The 18,518-nt window shown below is 42.4% G+C and overlaps 2 protein-coding genes across 2 annotated transcripts in view; both read right to left on the bottom strand.

Annotated features, from left to right (window-relative positions):
• Positions 1 to 517: 517 nt before the first annotated feature.
• enosf1 (enolase superfamily member 1) lies at positions 518 to 5,706 on the bottom strand. The gene is made up of 15 exons (XM_035741493.2): positions 5,347 to 5,706; positions 5,112 to 5,214; positions 4,693 to 4,808; positions 4,491 to 4,577; positions 4,133 to 4,159; positions 3,597 to 3,669; positions 3,408 to 3,446; positions 3,134 to 3,216; positions 2,338 to 2,460; positions 2,115 to 2,249; positions 1,856 to 1,897; positions 1,605 to 1,734; positions 1,314 to 1,413; positions 1,082 to 1,163; positions 518 to 980 (listed from the first exon to the last, which is right to left on the bottom strand). Exons 1-15 carry the CDS (start codon positions 5,422 to 5,424, stop codon positions 894 to 896), a joined length of 1,305 nt encoding a protein of 434 aa, XP_035597386.1. The 5' UTR covers positions 5,425 to 5,706; the 3' UTR covers positions 518 to 893.
• Positions 5,707 to 6,118: 412 nt separating this feature from the next.
• The window catches only part of LOC118361502 (tyrosine-protein kinase Yes-like), a 59,046-nt gene continuing 46,646 nt past the window's right edge, over positions 6,119 to 18,518 (bottom strand). Inside the window, exons 9-12 of the mRNA XM_035741492.2 lie at positions 17,372 to 17,448; positions 16,830 to 16,983; positions 11,382 to 11,513; positions 6,119 to 8,208 (exon numbers count right to left, since the gene is read on the bottom strand). Of these exons, the coding sequence (XP_035597385.1) occupies positions 8,000 to 8,208; positions 11,382 to 11,513; positions 16,830 to 16,983; positions 17,372 to 17,448 (572 nt within the window). The 3' untranslated portion in view covers positions 6,119 to 7,999. The remainder of the gene's footprint in view (positions 8,209 to 11,381; positions 11,514 to 16,829; positions 16,984 to 17,371; positions 17,449 to 18,518) is intronic.

Here is an 18,518-nt window from a genome sequence, read left to right as displayed (position 1 = left end):
ATTTCTGTGCATTAAAATTGCCATCGATTAAAATGCAATTATTCATTCATTGTAGCTTACGCCTGCCCATACCCTCACTACCACGGGTCACTGTTCACAACGTTGACATCAGCAAACTGCTTACCCACACAACACCATACAAGCCATCCGCCTGGTACAGTTGAAACTGCTGCGACTTCCGTCACAGTCATTCTCTAAAATGACAGAAGTAGCTTATGGTAGAGAAATGTACATTCAATTCTCTGGCAACAGCTCTAGTGGACATTCCTGCAGTCAGCATGCCAATTGCACGCTCCCTCAACTTGACATCTGTGGCATTGTGACAACTGCACATTTTATTGGCAATTTGTCCACAGCACAAGCTGCACCTGTGTAATGATCATGCTGTTTAATCAGCTTCTTGATATGTCACACCTATCAGGTGGATAGATTATCCTGGCAATGGAGAAATACGCCATAAAAGGGATGTAAACAAATTTGTACAATACAAATAAAAATAAGCTTTTTTGGACATATGGAACTTTTCTGGGATCTTTTATTTCAGCTCATGAAACCAACACTTTAAATGTCATGTTTATATTTTTGTTCAGTGTAATATCTGGGTGGAGGTTTACTTTTTGAATGAAATATTCTGGTACAGTACAGTGTCTACCTGTTGCCTTTATCATACAATTGTGTATTTTATATTGTTTGTATCAAAGGAATTTGGTAAATAAAGAATATATACATTTAGTTATTGACACAAACATCCCTTTTAGAAACATACAAAAGTAAAATCATTTCATCTTGTGCATTGTTAACCAAATATAGGAATTTTTCAATGGTTACTTAAGAAAATCATTGGTTGAAAAATCTACTTTAACTGCCCGGCTTCCTCCACGACACCGTACTCGTCACTGGAGCTTCTTCCACACTTGCCCCTGAGGGTACTGGTGTGTCTGCACTGACGACTCCAACATCTCACAGGAGTAGCCTGGATCCTGATGGAACAATAGCCAACAGAAACCATGGGCAAGACTTAAAGAGCCACAGCATTTAAATTAATGATCACAACACCAGATCATTTTGATAAAAAACATACCTTGGGGGGCATGTAGTGGGCGTTCTGAATCACAACGGGACTTCTGAAGTGCTGATGGAGGTGGTCCACAAATTCACACATCCTGAGAAAGAGAACAGATTTTATTTCAGCACCTGACCACAGCTCAAATAATTAGTTATAACCAAATGAAATAATTATGGGGTCATTGTTATATTATGTCATTGTAGCTTGTGGTTTAGAATGATGGGCTGGGATGTCCATGTTCACGCACCGGTTGTCAAGACTGGCAGACACAGAGATGTAGTCAAAGAGAATCAGGTGCTGAACCAGCTCACACAGTCCAACACCTCCAGCATGAGGACACACAGGCACTGGGGAAATCGATTAAAAGATAAACACACAGCACGGGCACAGAGACACACAGCTGGGCTCATACTCAAGCATCTGCTGATCTTGGATCAAGCCCCCCCGTCCATACAATCTTACCTACAAGGCAAAACTGATCCTAGATGTAGCACTCCTATTCTGAGATGCTTTATGAATATGACCGCTGATGTCTTACCCTTGAACTTGTGGGCCATGAGCAGCACGGCTAGGTTCTCGTTGACACTTCCCAGTCTACAGCTGTCAATCTGGACAAACTGCAACGCTGACGCCTGGAGGAACTGCTTGAACATCACTCTATTATGGCACTGGAGGGGCCACAAGAACAACATTCATTACATATCAGTTAAACTGAATAAATACTGACAGCGCGAGTGTAAAACACTGAACACGATGAGTCAGTAACATTGACACACAGAGAGTCCTAACCTGTTCTCCTGTGGCCACTCCAATGCCAAGCGGCGCCAAGGCCTGCAATGGCAGAACAGACAGTTAAATCCATGACTGTTTCTCAATTTGTGCTTACGCAATTTCTCACATCCCATCTCCTTGACTCCTCAAAACACATTGGAGAAAAGGTCCAAGGGGAGGGACCTTCTCTAATACAGTTGAAAAGGAGGCAGGGAAATAGGACGTGAGGGATCACAAAGCAATTAAGAACCCAGGCCTCAGATCCTTCCCTCATCACCTTGGAGATGGCAGCATGTCCCAGGATATCGTCAGGGGAGGTGGGCTCTTCGATCCACAGGGGTTTGTACTCAGCCAGCCTGGTCACCCAGGTTATGGCCTCGCCTACATCCCACCTTTGGTTGGCATCAATCATCTGAAACAGAGAAGACAATTGGCTGCAGAATTAATTGAGCCAATCCTGTGCATGAGGTTTACTGAATCCAACGGCATTACAGATTTACCAGTGTGTTGTGGGGTCCAATCATCTGCCGTATGAGACTGCACCGGCGAATGTCATCCTTTAGGTCAGCCCCCACCTTCACTTTGAACTTGGTCCATCCATCATTTAGTGCATCGGTGCACAGCTACAGGAAGATAGAAATACACAGACTGACATATAGTGGGGTCCGAAGTGATTGACACCCATACCCCCAAGATATGCTAACCTCTCACAATTACTACTACCAGGGGAGGTTAGCATGTCTTTGGTGGTATGATCTTTGACCCTCTAACTTTTTCACTTATCATTTTACGTAATCATAGTAGCATCCACATTAATGTAGAAGTGTTTATAAACATTCTATTCTTATTTAAAATAAGTGACAAACACATTTACCATTAATTTCTATTGGGCACAAAATAATTGGGAAAAAAAACTAAACGAACTGCATATGCTTCATGTAGTCATTGCATGCTAGGACTATGGGACCAAATATTACACTTTTGACTCCTTTATTCATACGTGTCATCAGGGGTGTCAATTCTGACACCTATCTTTTTGAGAACAAAAAAGTATCACTTGTTAAACTTAGAAATGGTATTAGTATAGAAAACAATCCACTTTATTTGCATTAATTATAGCCCAGTATTTTAATAATTTAATACAGTAATTATTGCGCATCTTTATTAAGGGTGTCAATAATTTAGGACCACACTGTATATACGGTTTCCCTATGGGGCCTGGTAAAACGTAGTGCATAGGGAATAAGGTGCCATTTGGTACTCGGACCAATGCACAGCATATGTATGAGAGTAGACCTGTTTCAGCAGCTGGTCGGAGTATCCTAGCCAGGCACAGGAGGTGGTATAGGCAGGATAACCCTCCTTCAGCATCTGGTCCACTGAGAGGTCATACACTCACATCAATACACTTCATTAATAAAATTCATATTCCAACAGAGGAAGGTACATTTTTATAATTGCAGTACTGAGTATATTATGGGATTGTAATCACTTCATGGAGGAGCAATTACAGCCACTAAACTCCACTTATCAAAGCTGTTAACGTCGCTCAGGCCCTTTGTGTGCTTACCTCTCTGCTGCTTCCCCGTCTGAGCTTTCACAAGTATATCTGAGAGAGCGAACGAGAGAGAACGAGAGAGAACACGCAGATCAAAGATAATAGGTAATGGTGTTTGTAGACTACCTTGTGAACCTGTTAAACCAGAGTGCCGATGGCCAATAGAGGAACATATTATGGACAGTGTTGAGCAAGACGTACCAATGGCCTCCTCTTCAGTAAGGGCATCAGTGATATATCTGAAGTCAATGCATGAGATGAGCTTTCGGGGGTCCTGAGGCAAGAACACAAGTGTGTACAGGCACACGTACATACACTACTTCATCCTAAAAACGTGTCTGATTACAGCACATTCCAAGATGTACACATTAGATTGTGTCATTCCAAACTTTATCCGCAAGGTCATATTTCAATGTCGCACAAAACTGAATATGACGTGGCGGATAAAGTTCGGCACGACAATTTCATTTGTACACATCTAAAGACCTGCATCACTATACGGACAGCTTTTCCGTTTCTATGAAGACACATTTGGAGCTTTTGTTCGAGCCCACATACTACAGAACAAGGATGTCAATCGCTGGTTTAGGTAAGTTTCTGTCTTGACATTTCTAGAACATGCCATTTACATCCAAAATACAGATATGATTGTCAAAAAAACAACAAAACAAAAAAACTTTAAGTTTGATGCTTTATTCAAGAGTAAAGCTAAAAAGCTCTCCATATCAGCAACTTACCATTTCAACAAGCAGCTTCCACAGTGGCTGTTGACAAAAGGACAGTGATTTTAGCAGTATCTCGACATATGAAGAAGTGTCTTGCTATATTGCTTGGCATGCCTGGACCACTAACATCCATAGTGTCGCTGTCTGATGAAAACCCTCATCTCCAAAATAAACACAAAAAAATATATTTTGAATACATTTTCTTGGTCCTATGATATGTTCAGAGTACATTGAGGGGTTGCTGCTTTCAATTCATTTGAACAATTAAATAAAATCAGTTACAAGGTTCAGACCGCAACGATTGCTGAGGCAATGTGGGCCATGGTCAAAACTAGCGCACTATATAGGGGACAGGACTCCAATGTCTCACCTTGCCCTCGGACCGTGCCCAGAGGTCCCATACCGCATTCAGGACCGCCGCAGTGGCCAACTGAATGACTCCTTTCTCTGGTCCAATCTGGTACAAGACCGGGGTAAAAGAGCTGCTTACACACATCTTTCAGTGAAGTGTTAGTTACTCAGTGTGGATTGATTAGGGGTATGTTTGTGTTGGAGTGGCTGTGTACACTCACCCATCGCATCTGTCCATCGCTGGTGAGGAGCCGGTAAAATCCACGGAAGTCACTCACAATCTCCTCTAGAGATTTCCCCACAACTAGGGCTGACAGGGCTTCCACAGCGCACACAACTGCACAGTTTAAAAAAGGGACAAATGAAAAAAAAAATTGAAAAAAAGTACACAGTATTATCCTCAGACTGGCAGATAGGTTCACATGGGGACAACTAGCATGTAACGCATAATCATTTAGAGATCTGGGAGTACCTATGTTCTGGTTGCACCTATGCATAAAAAGCCAGACTGTGTTGTGTTTACACATACTACCACAAGATGTAGCTGTGGATAACATGTATTTAGACTACTAAACAAAGCCCACCAACTATAACACTCAATAACACATTGAAATGGTGAACGTTGGATCAAGAATCTTACCAATTTCTGTGCCTCTCCCCACAGTAAAAGTCAAGCCATATCCTTGCATTCCTTGATCAGTTTCGATGACAACATAGGCGACAGAGTAGTCCGGGTCGGTGTGCTGAAAGAAGCAAAATGTGTATTTTCCTATATGATCCTTAGGCCTACCATAGGTTGGGGAAAATGAAAGTGCTGCAGAAATAAATTGTCTGCAACTTCTGCAAGAACGCATTCATTGCATTGATGCACCTACCATTGCGTCTGAACCATGTTGCTCCAAAGATGTTGGAAATCTGACATCGCGGACAGTCAACTTTATAATTTTTGTCATTTTGCTCAATTTCTTTTAGACAGGGAAGTAGCCCGTTAGTGTACTATCGCTTGCTCAACATGAGTCCCGCCCACTGCGATTGGTTGAAATGCCTTTCCGCGTAGGAAAAGTGTGATTCTCACATGACTTTATGCAAATCATAGGTGAACCAGTTTGGCGTTGATTACAATCTTCCTGGGTACCGGCTGCCTCTTGGGCTTGAGCCGGGTGCTCCGTTCTGTCCGACAGGCAAAAGTGACGCGCGTGGAGTAATGAGTGAGTGCAGAGCAGATTACCGTTCACTTTTGAGCAGGGCTGGCCTCCCTTAACCGATACGTCTGGTCACGTGACGGGCCATAGCCTCGGTAAATCCGGGGCAGTTTCATAGATCTCCGTCAATGCAACTGTCAAAAAATGAATTCATGCCAATAATATAAACATTGTGACAGCTCGTGCCTCGACAAGTGTCATCAACTCCCCGTTTGTCTGTATAAAACTATTGCATCTAACGAATTCAACAAGAATAGCACACATTCAAATCCGACATGTTTAATTTTATAACTGTACAAATTCCACAGATAAGCATCCATAACTATTTCTCCACCAACTTCATAACTTGCATTCTAGTCTTAGCTGTCTTAAAAAAAACGCAATATCAACTGTCTGTTGTCTGTATGAAACTGATGAATCTAACGAGTTCAACAAATAGCACACATTAAAATCTGAAATGTTTAATTTTTGTAATTTTTAATGACAAATTCCACAGATTAGTATCTAAATCATATTTATTTATCTTTCCACCAACTTTATGACTTGCATTCTAGTCTTTGCTGTCCTTTTTTAAATTTATTTATAAAATTAGGATTTCACAACTTTGTACAAAGCCCTTCTTTAAAACCTCAGCTGAACATGTGTGTTCTGCCCATCTATGCAAGTATGCATGACCAAATGCGTCACTGAATTGATGAGTTGAAAGAAAAACAAAGGAGTAAAATGACAACTGTTGATGTGACATGACACATTAAAAAGACCTTTGAGCTTCCTTCCTCCTGTTGCAGTCTTAAAATAACTGCTCACTGGTTATGGCTACTTTATAAAAACGAAAATGGAAATAAAAACTCATTCTCTTTGTATCTAGGCTGAAACTGTAGACTGAATTAAATCCATTCACAAAATAAAATCACATGTAGACAACATAAAACAGTTCAGGTGCTTTGGCAATATATTCCCATAAAGGCAAAATTGTTACTTTTTTTAAAACAATTTTTAGATCTGAAAATGAAACACGCGAGGATGAGTCAAGTATACAATCCAAAAGATAACGTTTGTTGAAGGACTTCTCCATGTATGTGAAAGAGAAGGCCAAGTCCTCTTTAACATAGGTGTGTAGAACCAATTTCTGGCATGTAATGGCCAAATCAGGTGATTGTATCAACAAATTCAGATCTGGAACTAAGAGGGCGAATATTTAGATTGTTTTTGTGTAGTGCTATGATATGTGCAGAGACGAGACACATTGGCTTGTAGCTTAGTGAGCTACAGGGCTGTGGGCTTTGCAAGGAGAGCTGAATATTCTCCCATCTCACAGTGATATATTGCTCTGGGGTGAAGTTTCCCCTAGGTACAGATCTAAGATCAGCTTCCCTTTCCATAACAATTAGTAGGGGAAATGCTAAATTGAACCAAGATCAGTGTTTAGGTGCAACTTCATCTTACAACTACATATGCAGAAAATACTCTGTAGTGATCTTTAAAGAGGCGATTTAACTTGGCATAGCAATGGTCTGTCAGGGACACATAACATGATGGCCTTAGTGTTGTAAAAATGTCCAACTGAAGGACTCGAAGGGAAGGCTTCACATGAACCTAGAACCATGTCCATGATATGAATTATTCTTACAGTTACATAGAATAAAATCAACAAATAAAATAGAAAATGAGCAGACTAGACGGACCCACGCAACTGTCCCTGATCCGCGTCACTCAAGTCAATCGTTCAGAAAAACACAGGAGAAAAAAGCATTTTCCAGTTGAACTGATGAAATGTACTGAACACAGAACTGAATTATCCTAACTGCAATATTCCCACAGTACTTGACAATATTTTCTTCGCTTACAGTACATCCTTCTCTCTCATCCACCATTTTGAAGAGCTCTTATTCCAAGGGCACCTACCCATCTCTCTCATGTGGCATTTTCACAGTTCAACAAAGATTTTAGAAACAACACAACAGAATGATTGGTCACTTCGAAAAAGAACATGATCATTATAACCATGTGGGAAATTGAGGAATAAAAAAAAACAAAGGAACAAAGGAGTAAAGTCATTCAAACTAAGACCTGTAGTACCTGAAATAAAAAAGACAAAATGATCAGTAAAAATTAGTGTAAAAAAAAAAAAATAGCATATTTATTTTTATCATCAAGGATAGCAGTGGTTTGTGCAACTCAATAACCAAGCTTCCAGTTGCCTTTTCTGAAGCACATTATTCATAGCATTTAATCTCCATGCGTCAGTATCAAAGTCTGTTCCTCCTGGGTGGAGGGATACTTTGCACGGTGAAGGGGTCCAGGGCTGCGCTGCGGCCAGGCCTGACTATAGGTTATCTCCGGGCTGGTACTGTGGCTCCGTGGCTGTGAAGTAGTCCTCCAGGAAGGACTGGATGTACTCGAAGGTGGGCCTCTCGTCGGGGTCCTTCTTCCAGCACAGCTTCATCATCTCGTGGAGGGAGTCGGGACAACCCTGGGGGCAGGGCATACGGTACCCCCGCTCCACCTGCTCCAGGACCTCCCTGTTCACCATGCCTGGGTGGAGAAAGAGAAAGAAAGAGATAAATAACAGAGCGGGGGGCGATCTAATTCCACTGAGACATCGCTCCAAAAGACTATATTACACCCCCCTCCTCCCTCCCCCCCAAAAAGCATAAATAAAAAGGAGGCCTGAATCAGGGGTTGGAATCGGTTCAGGGAACAGATCCTAAAACAATGACATTTTTCAAGGAACAGAATCTGTAATGAAAGTGATCTATACTTTTCTGGAACAGAAGCATTATTTTAAAAGCATGTGAACCGGTTAATAACGTTATATTATGTTACGGGCATTTCTTTCCAGTCCCACAAAAAAAAAATACAACAAAGCACCTATGAAAAGCCCTCTGTCACTTAGAAACGTATTCCGCTGTCTGCGTGCCAGCTGGAAAACCTTTGCCAGTGCGTGTAGGCTGCCTGCCCCTCCCCTTCCGAGGCATAGTCCACTGTAGCCTTTTGATGTTACAAGCGGGATTCAGAAATTAGGAAGTTAGGGAGAGAGATAGTTAACTAGAAAATAATGGATACACTTTTTTAATGCTAGTTAAGGATGCTATACAGCACCTTCGGAAGGTTTTTCAGACCCCTTGACTTTTTCCACATTTTGTAACAAGCTATTCTAAATTAGATTAAAATGCCCCCCTCATTTTTGGGATAAAATGGAAATATCACACTTACATAATTCAGACCCTTTACTCCGCACTTTGTTGATGAACCTTTGCGGGGATTACAGCCTTGAGTCTTCTTGTGTATGACGCTACAAGCTTGGCACAGCTGTATTTGCAGAGTTTCTCCCGTTCTTCTCTGCAGATCCTCTCAAGCTCTGTCAGGTTGGATGGGGAGCTATTTTTTTTTTTACACAGCTATTTTCAGGTCTATCCAGAGATGTTTGTTCGAGTTCAAGTCCGGGCTCTGGCTGGGTCACTCAAGGACATAGAGACTTGTCAACACTTCTGCGTTGTCTTGGCTGTGTGCTTAGGGTCGTTGTCCTGTTGGAAGGTGAACCGTCATCCCATTCTGAGGTCCTGGAGTAGGTTTTCACCAAGGATCTCTCTATACCTTGCTTCCTTCATCTATGCCTGGATCCTGACTAGTCTCCCAATCCCTCCCTCTGAAAAACATCCCCACTGCATGATGCTGCCACCATCATGCTTCACCATAGGGATGGTGCCAGGTGTCCTCCAGACGTAACGCTTGGCATTCAGGCCAAAGAGTGTCATCTTGGTTTCATCACACCAGAGAATCTTGTTTCTTATGGTCTGAAAGTCTTTTGGTGACTTTTGGCAAATTCCAAGCGGGCTTTCATGTGCGTTTTACTGAGGAGTGGGTTCCCTTCTGGCCACTCTACCATAAAGGCCTGTTTGGTGGAGTGCTGCAGAGATGGTTGTCCTTCTGGAAAGTTCTCCCATCTCCACAGAGCTCTGTCAGAGGGACCATTGGGTATTTGGTTATTTCCCTTACCAAGGCCCTTCTCCCCCGATTGCTCAATTTGACCAGGTGGCCAGCTCTAGGAAGAGTCTTGGTGGTTCCAATCTTCCATTTAAGAATGATGGAGGCCACTGTGCTCTTGGGGAACTTCAACGCTGCAGAGGTTTTTTGGTACCCTTCCCCAGATCTGCGCCTCAACACACCCCTGTCTCTGACTTTTACTTACAATTCCTTCGGCTTGGTATTTGCTCTGACATGCACTGTCAACTGTGGGACCTTATATAGACAGGTGTGTGCCTTTCCAAATCATGTCCAATCAATTGAATTTACCACAGGTGGACTCTAAATCAAGTTGTAGAAAAATCTCAAGGATGATCAATGGAAACAGGATGTACCTGAGCTCAATTTTTATGTCCTTGAATACTTATGCAAATAAGGTATTGCAATTTTATTTTTGTATAAATTTGCAAACAGAATCTAAAAACCTAATTTCGCTTTGTCATTATGGGGTATTTAAAAAACTTTTTTTTTTTAGATTAAGGCTGTAACGTAACGAAATGTGGAAAAGGTTGAGGGGTCTGAATACTTTCCGAAGGCACTGTAGTTATTTATTAACTACAAAAAGGGAAGACTTGTTTTCATTTAAATTCTGGTGCCGCTCTGCACACACACGCTTCTTAGATAGCTAGCTAGCTAGCTCTGGTCCAACGTTAAGGCAACTCTCTGATGTTCAAAGACACTCAAAGTTCCTTCATACTGTAGAAGCCGCTCCTCCGTAGGTATAATTCTGTGGGCCTAATTCAGATAACGAATGTCATAACAACAAGATGCCCAGCGCTTCAAGTCAAGCCTCTTCCTCCGCCGTCTCTCCCCACCTGCAAATGTTCAGTCGCATCTCGCGCCCTACAATGGTCTGTACAATGCATGTAAATAGTTTGCACACTCCATAGCAACCTGCTCTACCTGCACTGATTGGTGAAGTCATTTAATATCGAGCTAAATGTAATAAAAATGTTCATTTCAAGAGGTTTAAAAAGTAAAAGAAAGGGTTAGGGGTTCAAACCGGTTCAGAATTTCATTTTGCTGGTCGGGAAAAAAATTATAATAATGGTACTGTCCAGAACGAAACGATTGGAAAATAATTTCGGTTCCAAAGCCTGGCCTGAAGGTTAGTGTCTGTGTGTGTCAGTGTTTCAGAGCACCCGCCAGCCTCCCTCTCTTTCCCCAGAGCTCGATCAGTCTGGGACAGATGGTTCTAAACAAGAGTGGTGTTCAATCTCCGGATCAGATCCCACCAGATGGTCTCCTCTAATCTCAGCCAGCTTGTGTGTGTGTGTGTTTACCCCACAGAGACAAAAACAGCAATCAGACAGTGTCACCCCTGGCCCACTTCCTATGACAGTATTAACTAGTCTAGGCTATAAGACTTGTGACGGATCACCTTTAACCAAATTAGTCACTTCCTTGTTTACATTGCGCTGGCATCTAATTTATGACTACTCCTCCTGGTCACACAAGAAATCTGCTTCCCAGCTTCAGGCATCATACAATTGAAGTATCTTAACCAGATGGACAGCCTCACAGACTGACATTGTTGTTATGGGACTGCATCCCAAAATGGCACTCTAATTCCTACATAGTGCCCATTCCCTATGTGCTCTAGTCAAAGGAAATGCACTGTATAGGGAAATGGGTCCCATGTGGGACGCAAACATGGTTTTTCAGTTTGTCTGTGTTCTCACCTGGGTAGGGCACCCTGCCCTTGGTCACCAGTTCGGTGAGTAAGATGCCGAACGACCAGCCATCTGACTTGATGGTGAAGCGGCCGTACAGAGCAGCCTCAGGAGCCGTCCACTTGATGGGGAACTTGGCCCCTAAAAACCAGGAGGGGAAGGGATAAAAGAAGAGCGGGAAGGGACAAAGACAGAGAGAGAAGAGGGGGAAATACAGAGAGAGAAAGAAGAGAGACAGAACATTAACTTCCACTAGGGGTCATCAGAGACCTTTACAGCTCTGTACCATAACCACTGAGAGGTGACCGATATTACAGTTCACACTCAAGTCTGCCATAACAATTACACTATTGACCTCCCGTAACAAAATGAATCATAGCTGAATTTTTTTACGGTTGAAGTGTGATCTGATTGCAAGGTAATTGATCGAAAAAGAATCCTACATCATTAATATATCACTGCGGGGCGAAAAATCAAAAGTCCCATTCCAAAAGGTTTGAGGTTTTAGAGTGTTGTTGAGTGGGAAAAGGAGTGTTAGTTCTCTGCTGAAACCATTGGGCTTAAATGGTTAAGCAGCAGGAAGCTTGAGTTTACTCACCTCAACTAATCCGATTGGATATGACCATCTGCTTTTCGCCATTAGCCTAATTTACCATGGTAGGAAATAGGGCTGAGTATTTTCCCGGTATTTTACAAATGTTCAATTCCGAGAATAAATCACTTTTCTCCCGGGAAACCCGGTATTTCCCACTAAAACCTGAAGTGTCAATCTAAAGCATTATAAAGGATATAAATATGTCTGAATTTGATTAGAGCTTTGATCAGCATGAACATCCAATCCTGATGCGCCATATATTCAATGCATTTTATGAGCTCTACAATAATGACATTTAACGAGCCAATCACACCGGCAGCTGATGAAACTGAGGAGTATTTCTGTCTGTAATAAAGCCCCTTTGTGAGGAAAAATACATTCTGATTGGGGAGCTAGGCCAAACCAGTGGGTTGGCCTATGACTTCCCAGGGATGGGTGGGCCTGGGAGGGCATAAATCCTTACATTAGGGCCTAAATATATTTCAAATTCATTTAAATTGACTGATTTTATTATATGAACTATAACGCAATGAAATTGTTACATGGTGCATTTATAATTTTGTTCAGTATATACAGTGGGGCAAAAAATGTATTTAGTCAGCCACCAGTTGTGCAAGTTCTCCCACTTAAAAAGATGAGAGGCCTGTAATTTTCATCATAGGTACACTTCAACTATGACAGACAAAACGAGAAAAAGAAATCCAGAAAATCACATTATAGGATTTTTTATGAATTTATTTGCAATGATGGTGGAAAATAAGTATTTGGTCAATAACAAAAGTTTCTCAATACTTTGTTATATACCCTTTGTTGGCAATGACAGAGGTCAAACGTTTTCTGTAAGTCTTCACAAGGTTTTTACACACTGTTTCTGGTATTTTGGCCCATTCCTACACGCAGATCTCCTCTAGAGCAGTGATGTTTTGGGGCTGTTGCTGGGCAACATGGACTTTCAATTCCCTCCAAAGATTTTCTATGGGGTTGAGATCTGGAGACTGGCTAGGCCACTGCAGGACCTTGAAATGCTTCTTTCAAAGCCACTCCTTCATTGCCCGGGCGGTGTGTTTGGGATCATTGTCATGCTGAAAGACCCAGCCGCATTTCATCTTCAATGCCCTTGCTGATGGAAGGAGGTTTTCACTGAAAATCTCACGATACATTCATTCTTTCCTTTACACGGATCAGTCGTCCTGGTCCATTTGCTGAAAAATAGCCCCAAAGCATGATGTTTCCACCCCCATGCTTCACAGTAGGTATGGTGTTCTTTGGATGCAACTCAGCATTCTTTGTCCTCCAAACACGACGAGTTGAGTTTTTACCAAAAAGTTATATTTTGGTTTCATCTGACCATATGACATTCTCCCAATCTTCTTCTGGATCATCTAAATGCTCTCTAGCACACTTCAGACGGGCCTGGACATGTACTGGCTTAAGCAGGGGGACACGTCTGGCACTGCAGGATTTGAGTCCCTGGTGGCGTAGTGTGTTACTGATGGTAGGCTTTGTTACTTTGGTCCCAGCTCTCTGCAGGTCATTCACTAGGTCCCCCCGTGTGGTTCTGGGCTTTTTGCTCACTGTTCTTGTGATCATTTTGACCCCACGGGGTGTGATCTTGCGTGGAGCCCCAGATCGAGGGAGATTATCAGTGGTCTTGTATGTCTTCCATTTCCTAATAATTGCTCCCACAGTTGATTTCTTCAAACCAAGCTGCTTACCTATTGCAGATTCAGTCTTCCCAGCCTGGTGCAGGTCTACAATTTTGTTTCTGGTGTACTTTGACAGCTCTTTGGTCTTGGCCATAATGAAGTTTGGAGTGTGACTGTTTGAGGTTGTGGAAAGGTGTCTTTTATACTGATAACAAGTTCAAACAGGTGCCATTAATACAGGTAACGAGTGGAGGACAGAGGAGCCTCTTAAAGAAGAAGTTACAGGTCTGTGAGAGCAAGAAATCTTGCTTGTTTGTAGGTTACCAAATACTTATTTTCCACCATAATTTGCAAATAAATTCATTAAAATCCTACAATGTGAATTTATGGATTATTTTTCTCATTTTCTCTGTCATAGTTGAAGTGTACCGATGATGAAAATTACAGGCCTCTCTCATCTTTTTAAGTGGGAGAACTTGCACAATTGGTGGCTGACTAAATACTTTTTTGTCCCACTGTATATACACTGTATATATATTTTATTAATGGAAAAATACTTAAAACGACTTAAACCAGGTAGAAAATGTGTAGAAATTATAATTATTTAAATGTAATTTAATCTCTGAACAATCTTTCTTCAATCACAGCATTTTCAGCATTCTTCATCAAGAAATGTTTATTATTGACAATGAAAGAGGTGGGAATGTTGTTCTTCTCATATTATAATACATATATATATTTGATTAAAAAAAGACCATTGGGCATCTATTACCAGAATGCTAACAAAATTTGCCCACTTGGAGTTTGCCAAAAGGCACCTAAAGACTCCCAGACCAGATGAAACCAAGATTAAACTCTTTGGCCTGAATGCCAAGCGCCACGTCTGAAGGAAACCTGGCACCATCCCTATGGTGAAGCATGGTGGTGGCAGCATGTGATATCGTTTTTTTATTTGTAATAAATTAGCAAATATTTTTAAAAACCTGTTTTTGCTTTGTCATTATGGGGTATTGTGTATAGGCAGATGATTTAATACATGTTTTAAAATAAGGCTAGAATGCCAACAAATTGTGACAAATGTCAAGGAGTCTGAATACTTTCTGGGGGAGGCACTGTGGGTAGGAGCTACCTAAACTTTATTTGTCACATGGGCCGAATACAACAAGTTGTAGACCTTGGGGGGGGTCAACGTACAAGTCCGGTGACCATTTGATTAATTGTTGAGCAATCTTATGGCTTGGGGGTAGAAGCTGTTGAGGAGACCTTTTAGTCCTAGACTTCGTGCTCCGGGTACCTCTTGCCGTGCGGTAGCAGAGAAAACAGTCTATGACTTGGGTGACTAGAGTCTGACAATTTTATGGGCTTTCCTCTGAGACTGCCTACTATATAGGTCCCGGATTGCAGGAAGCTTGGCCCCAATGATGTACTGGGCCGTATGCACTACCCTCTGTAGTAGCTTACGGTCAGGTGCCGAGCAGGTGCCATACCAGGCGGTGATGCTTTCGATGGTGCAGCTATAGAACATTTTGAGGATCTGGCCCATGCCAAACCTTTCAGTCTCCTGAGAGGGAAAAGGTTTTGTTGTGCCCTCTTCACGACTGTCTTGGTGTGTTTGGACCATGAAAGTTTGTTGGTGATGTGGACACCAAGGAACTTGAAACTCTTGACCCGCTCCACAACAGTTCCGTTGATGTTCATGGGGGCCTGTTTGGCCCGCCTTTTCCTGTAGTCCACGATCAGCTCCTTTGTCTTGCTCACATTGAGGGAGAGGTTGTTGTCATGGCACCACACTGACAGTTCTCTGACCTCCTCCCTATAGGCTGTCTCATCGTTGTCGGTGACCAGGCCTACCACTGTTGTGTCGGCAGCAAACTTAATGTGTTGGAGTCATGTTTGGCCATGCAGTTGTGGGTGAACAGGGAGTACAGGAGGGGACTAAGTACACAACCCTGAGGGGCCCCAGCGTTGAGGATCAGTGTGGCAGACATGTTGTTGCCTACCCTCACCACCTGGGGGTGGTCCGTCAGGAAGTCCAGAAACCAGTTGCAGGGGGAGGTGTTTAATCCCAGGGACGAGAGACATTGTGCAAATGAACAAAGTTTTAATGCATGCCGTACTGGCTCTCCAGCAGCATGTCTACAAGCTATGTCTGTGTGGAGTCACTAGGGCAATGGGCCTGACTGCTCTGCTTGGAGAAGAGGTGGGAGGAGGAGACCACAAAGAACAGAGTGGCGAAAAAAATGCGAGGAAATCAAAATAGCAGGGGCAGCTGTACAAATAACTCATTCAGAAGGCTTTGACTTCTCAAACGCTAGCACAACATGATGCCCCATCACTTTAATAATTCAGCCACTTACTTAGATAGCAAGTTAAACTTAGGGATCACGTTAACACAGAATTATGCGGTTTTCACACATGTAAAAAAAAAATGAAACGCATAAGAAATATCTTGCTGTGTTTTGTAAACACGGATCTAAAATGCTTCTTATTGTAATTTCTTGCTCGGCACCAGACAAATGTTGTGCGCAAGTGGCACTTCTAAACTCGGATGAGAATTCACTAACGGGCATTCGATGAGCAGGCTGATGTGCAGCTACTTAACTCTGGTGCTTTTCAAGATTAACTTGAAGCAAAACATTAGGAAATGTAGCTGGCTACAGTCTTTCTACGACAGGCCTAAATATGGCCGTACATCGTATTTGCTTTTTCATTGTTAGCTCATTTAGTTGTGTGGCTGCCAGCCAAATAGCGCTGCACCTGTGTTGTCAATCTGACGAAAATGAAGCTATTTTCTGTGTTGCACTTATGTATTTTCTGTGAAGGAAAACTATAGTTGCGCCGTCCCTGACCACTCTATTGAAGCCCAAAAAATAAATAAAAGACTTTCAATATAAAACACGACCCCTGTCAATACACAGTTGGACTTACCTGCTCCCTCTTTCTCCCGTTGTGCTATTTACAAACAAACACGTGACTGGATAAACTGTTCTGGGGAACTAGGTAAGCTTCATCATGTAAAATAATGTGACAGGTGAAATGAGAACGCTTTGCACAAGTTGACTACAGGTATTTACTTTAAACATAGCTACAAATATTACAATGTATTGAAAAACTTAAAATTATTAGTATTGATGGTATTAAAGAACCACCCCGTGGCTATTTCCAAATACCCCGGTATACGGTATCCCACTCAAGCCTACTCTGTGCTCTACTAACCTTGCCTAGCTGTGTACTCGTTGTCCTCAATCAGCCTGGCCAGACCGAAGTCGGCGATCTTGCACACCAAGTTGTCCGCGACCAGGATGTTAGCGGCACGGAGGTCCCTGTGAATGTAGTTCATCCTCTCGATGAAAGCCATACCGTCAGCGATCTGAGGAAAACAAGAAAAATAGTTTAAACACTCCATTTCCTCACTGATGCCCACGTTAATATTTGATGTGACCCACTCAGAGCTGAGCAGGCTTTCTTAGGGTAAGTCCTAAATGACACCCTAATCCCTATATGGTGCACTACTTTTGACCAGAGCCCTATGGGCCCTGGGTAAAAGTATTGCACTAAATAGGGAATAGGTTGCCATCTGGGACCCATCGATACACACAAGAGGGAGGAATCTTGTGATGGAGAAAGGAATAAATCGTTTTTTCATGTACTACTGGTAGTCAAAAAGAGGCCAAACGTATCCTTAGGTGGAGAAACTGATGGGCGAGAAACTTGTAATCATACATGGTGGTTTACTGAGAGGCTGACTTTTGACTTACCTGTGCGGCCATATCCACCAGCAAGGGAAGCTTGAGGAATTTACCATCTCCCTCCTTCAGGAAATCCAGCAAACTTCCTACAATTACAAAATCAGCAACACATGACAGTTACTGTACCAGAGAGAGAGTGCTGTAAATGTTGCCAACGGTGCGGCAACAAAACACCACAGAAATAGTGACTTAAGGCTTCTTAAATACGACATCTTAAATATTCCCTTGGTATTGATGAAGCTAGCAGCGTGTGACACCCTATTCCCTATATAGTGCACTAGCTTTGACCACAGCCCTATGAGGCCCTGGTGACTGGTACACTATATAAACTAGTACACTATATTGGGAATAAGGTGTCATTTGGGACACAAACATTTCCTCAGTGTGAGAGGAAACCAAGATTAGAGTCACAGGGGACATCAATGGGATAAACACACACTCCCTTGTGAGTTAGGCTAGTCTACACACACACACCAATGCAATATAATTTAGAACACACACACACACACACACACACACACACACACACACACACACACACACACACACACACACACACACACACACACACACACACACACACACACACACACACACACACACACACACACACACACACACACACACACACACACACACACACACACATCACTGAGTCCACTTAGGGATAAGTCATTAGTGTTCAATCACTAATTAAAAAGAAACAGTGAGACGCATTGCAGTCAAGAAAGATGAAAGCTCGCCACAAAACTGCTGCGGTTTTCAATTAAAAATCTCTGCTCCGGGCCTCCAAAACCCACATGGGATTTCCAAGGACTTTCAACCGGTAGGGTACGTTAATTAAAACGGCCATAACACTTAAAAAATTAAATATTTAAGGAAATTGTCCGGGATACTTCTAATAGGGTGACGTGTGCATTGTGGCGTAATATCTAAAACTTCTAATTCCAAACTTTCTCACAAGTTCTGCGCCCTAAGATCTTTCGGAGACATTCAACAACTAACGTCCAAATCTCATGCTTTCTCTTATTTGTATTAAATTCCATGTCAGGTTCTCCAACTCCATCACACATGTATAACAAGCGCCAGCTGAGCCAGTCAGCCAATCACCTGCCCCAGGCGTGTGTGTGAGTGTGTAAGGACCCTTCTGGAGAGA

Source organism: Oncorhynchus keta, chromosome 28, assembly GCF_023373465.1.
Source record: "Oncorhynchus keta strain PuntledgeMale-10-30-2019 chromosome 28, Oket_V2, whole genome shotgun sequence".
Classification (NCBI taxonomy): domain Eukaryota; kingdom Metazoa; phylum Chordata; class Actinopteri; order Salmoniformes; family Salmonidae; genus Oncorhynchus; species Oncorhynchus keta.
Note: the sequence above shows the minus strand (reverse complement) of the source record. Positions and strands in the feature narration are given on the sequence as shown.

Bases quoted from the DNA above. Each gene is read 5' to 3' on its own strand.
- enosf1 (XM_035741493.2), bottom strand. From the start codon at position 5,424: ATGACAAAAATTATAAAGTTGACTGTCCGCGATGTCAGATTTCCAACA. The intron at 3,217-3,407 runs GTAAGCACACAA...ATGACCTCTCAG, and splicing joins GACGGGGAAGCAGCAGAGAG to TGGACCAGATGCTGAAGGAG. The intron at 2,461-3,133 runs GTCTACTCTCAT...ATCTTCCTGTAG, and splicing joins CCGACCAGCTGCTGAAACAG to CTGTGCACCGATGCACTAAA.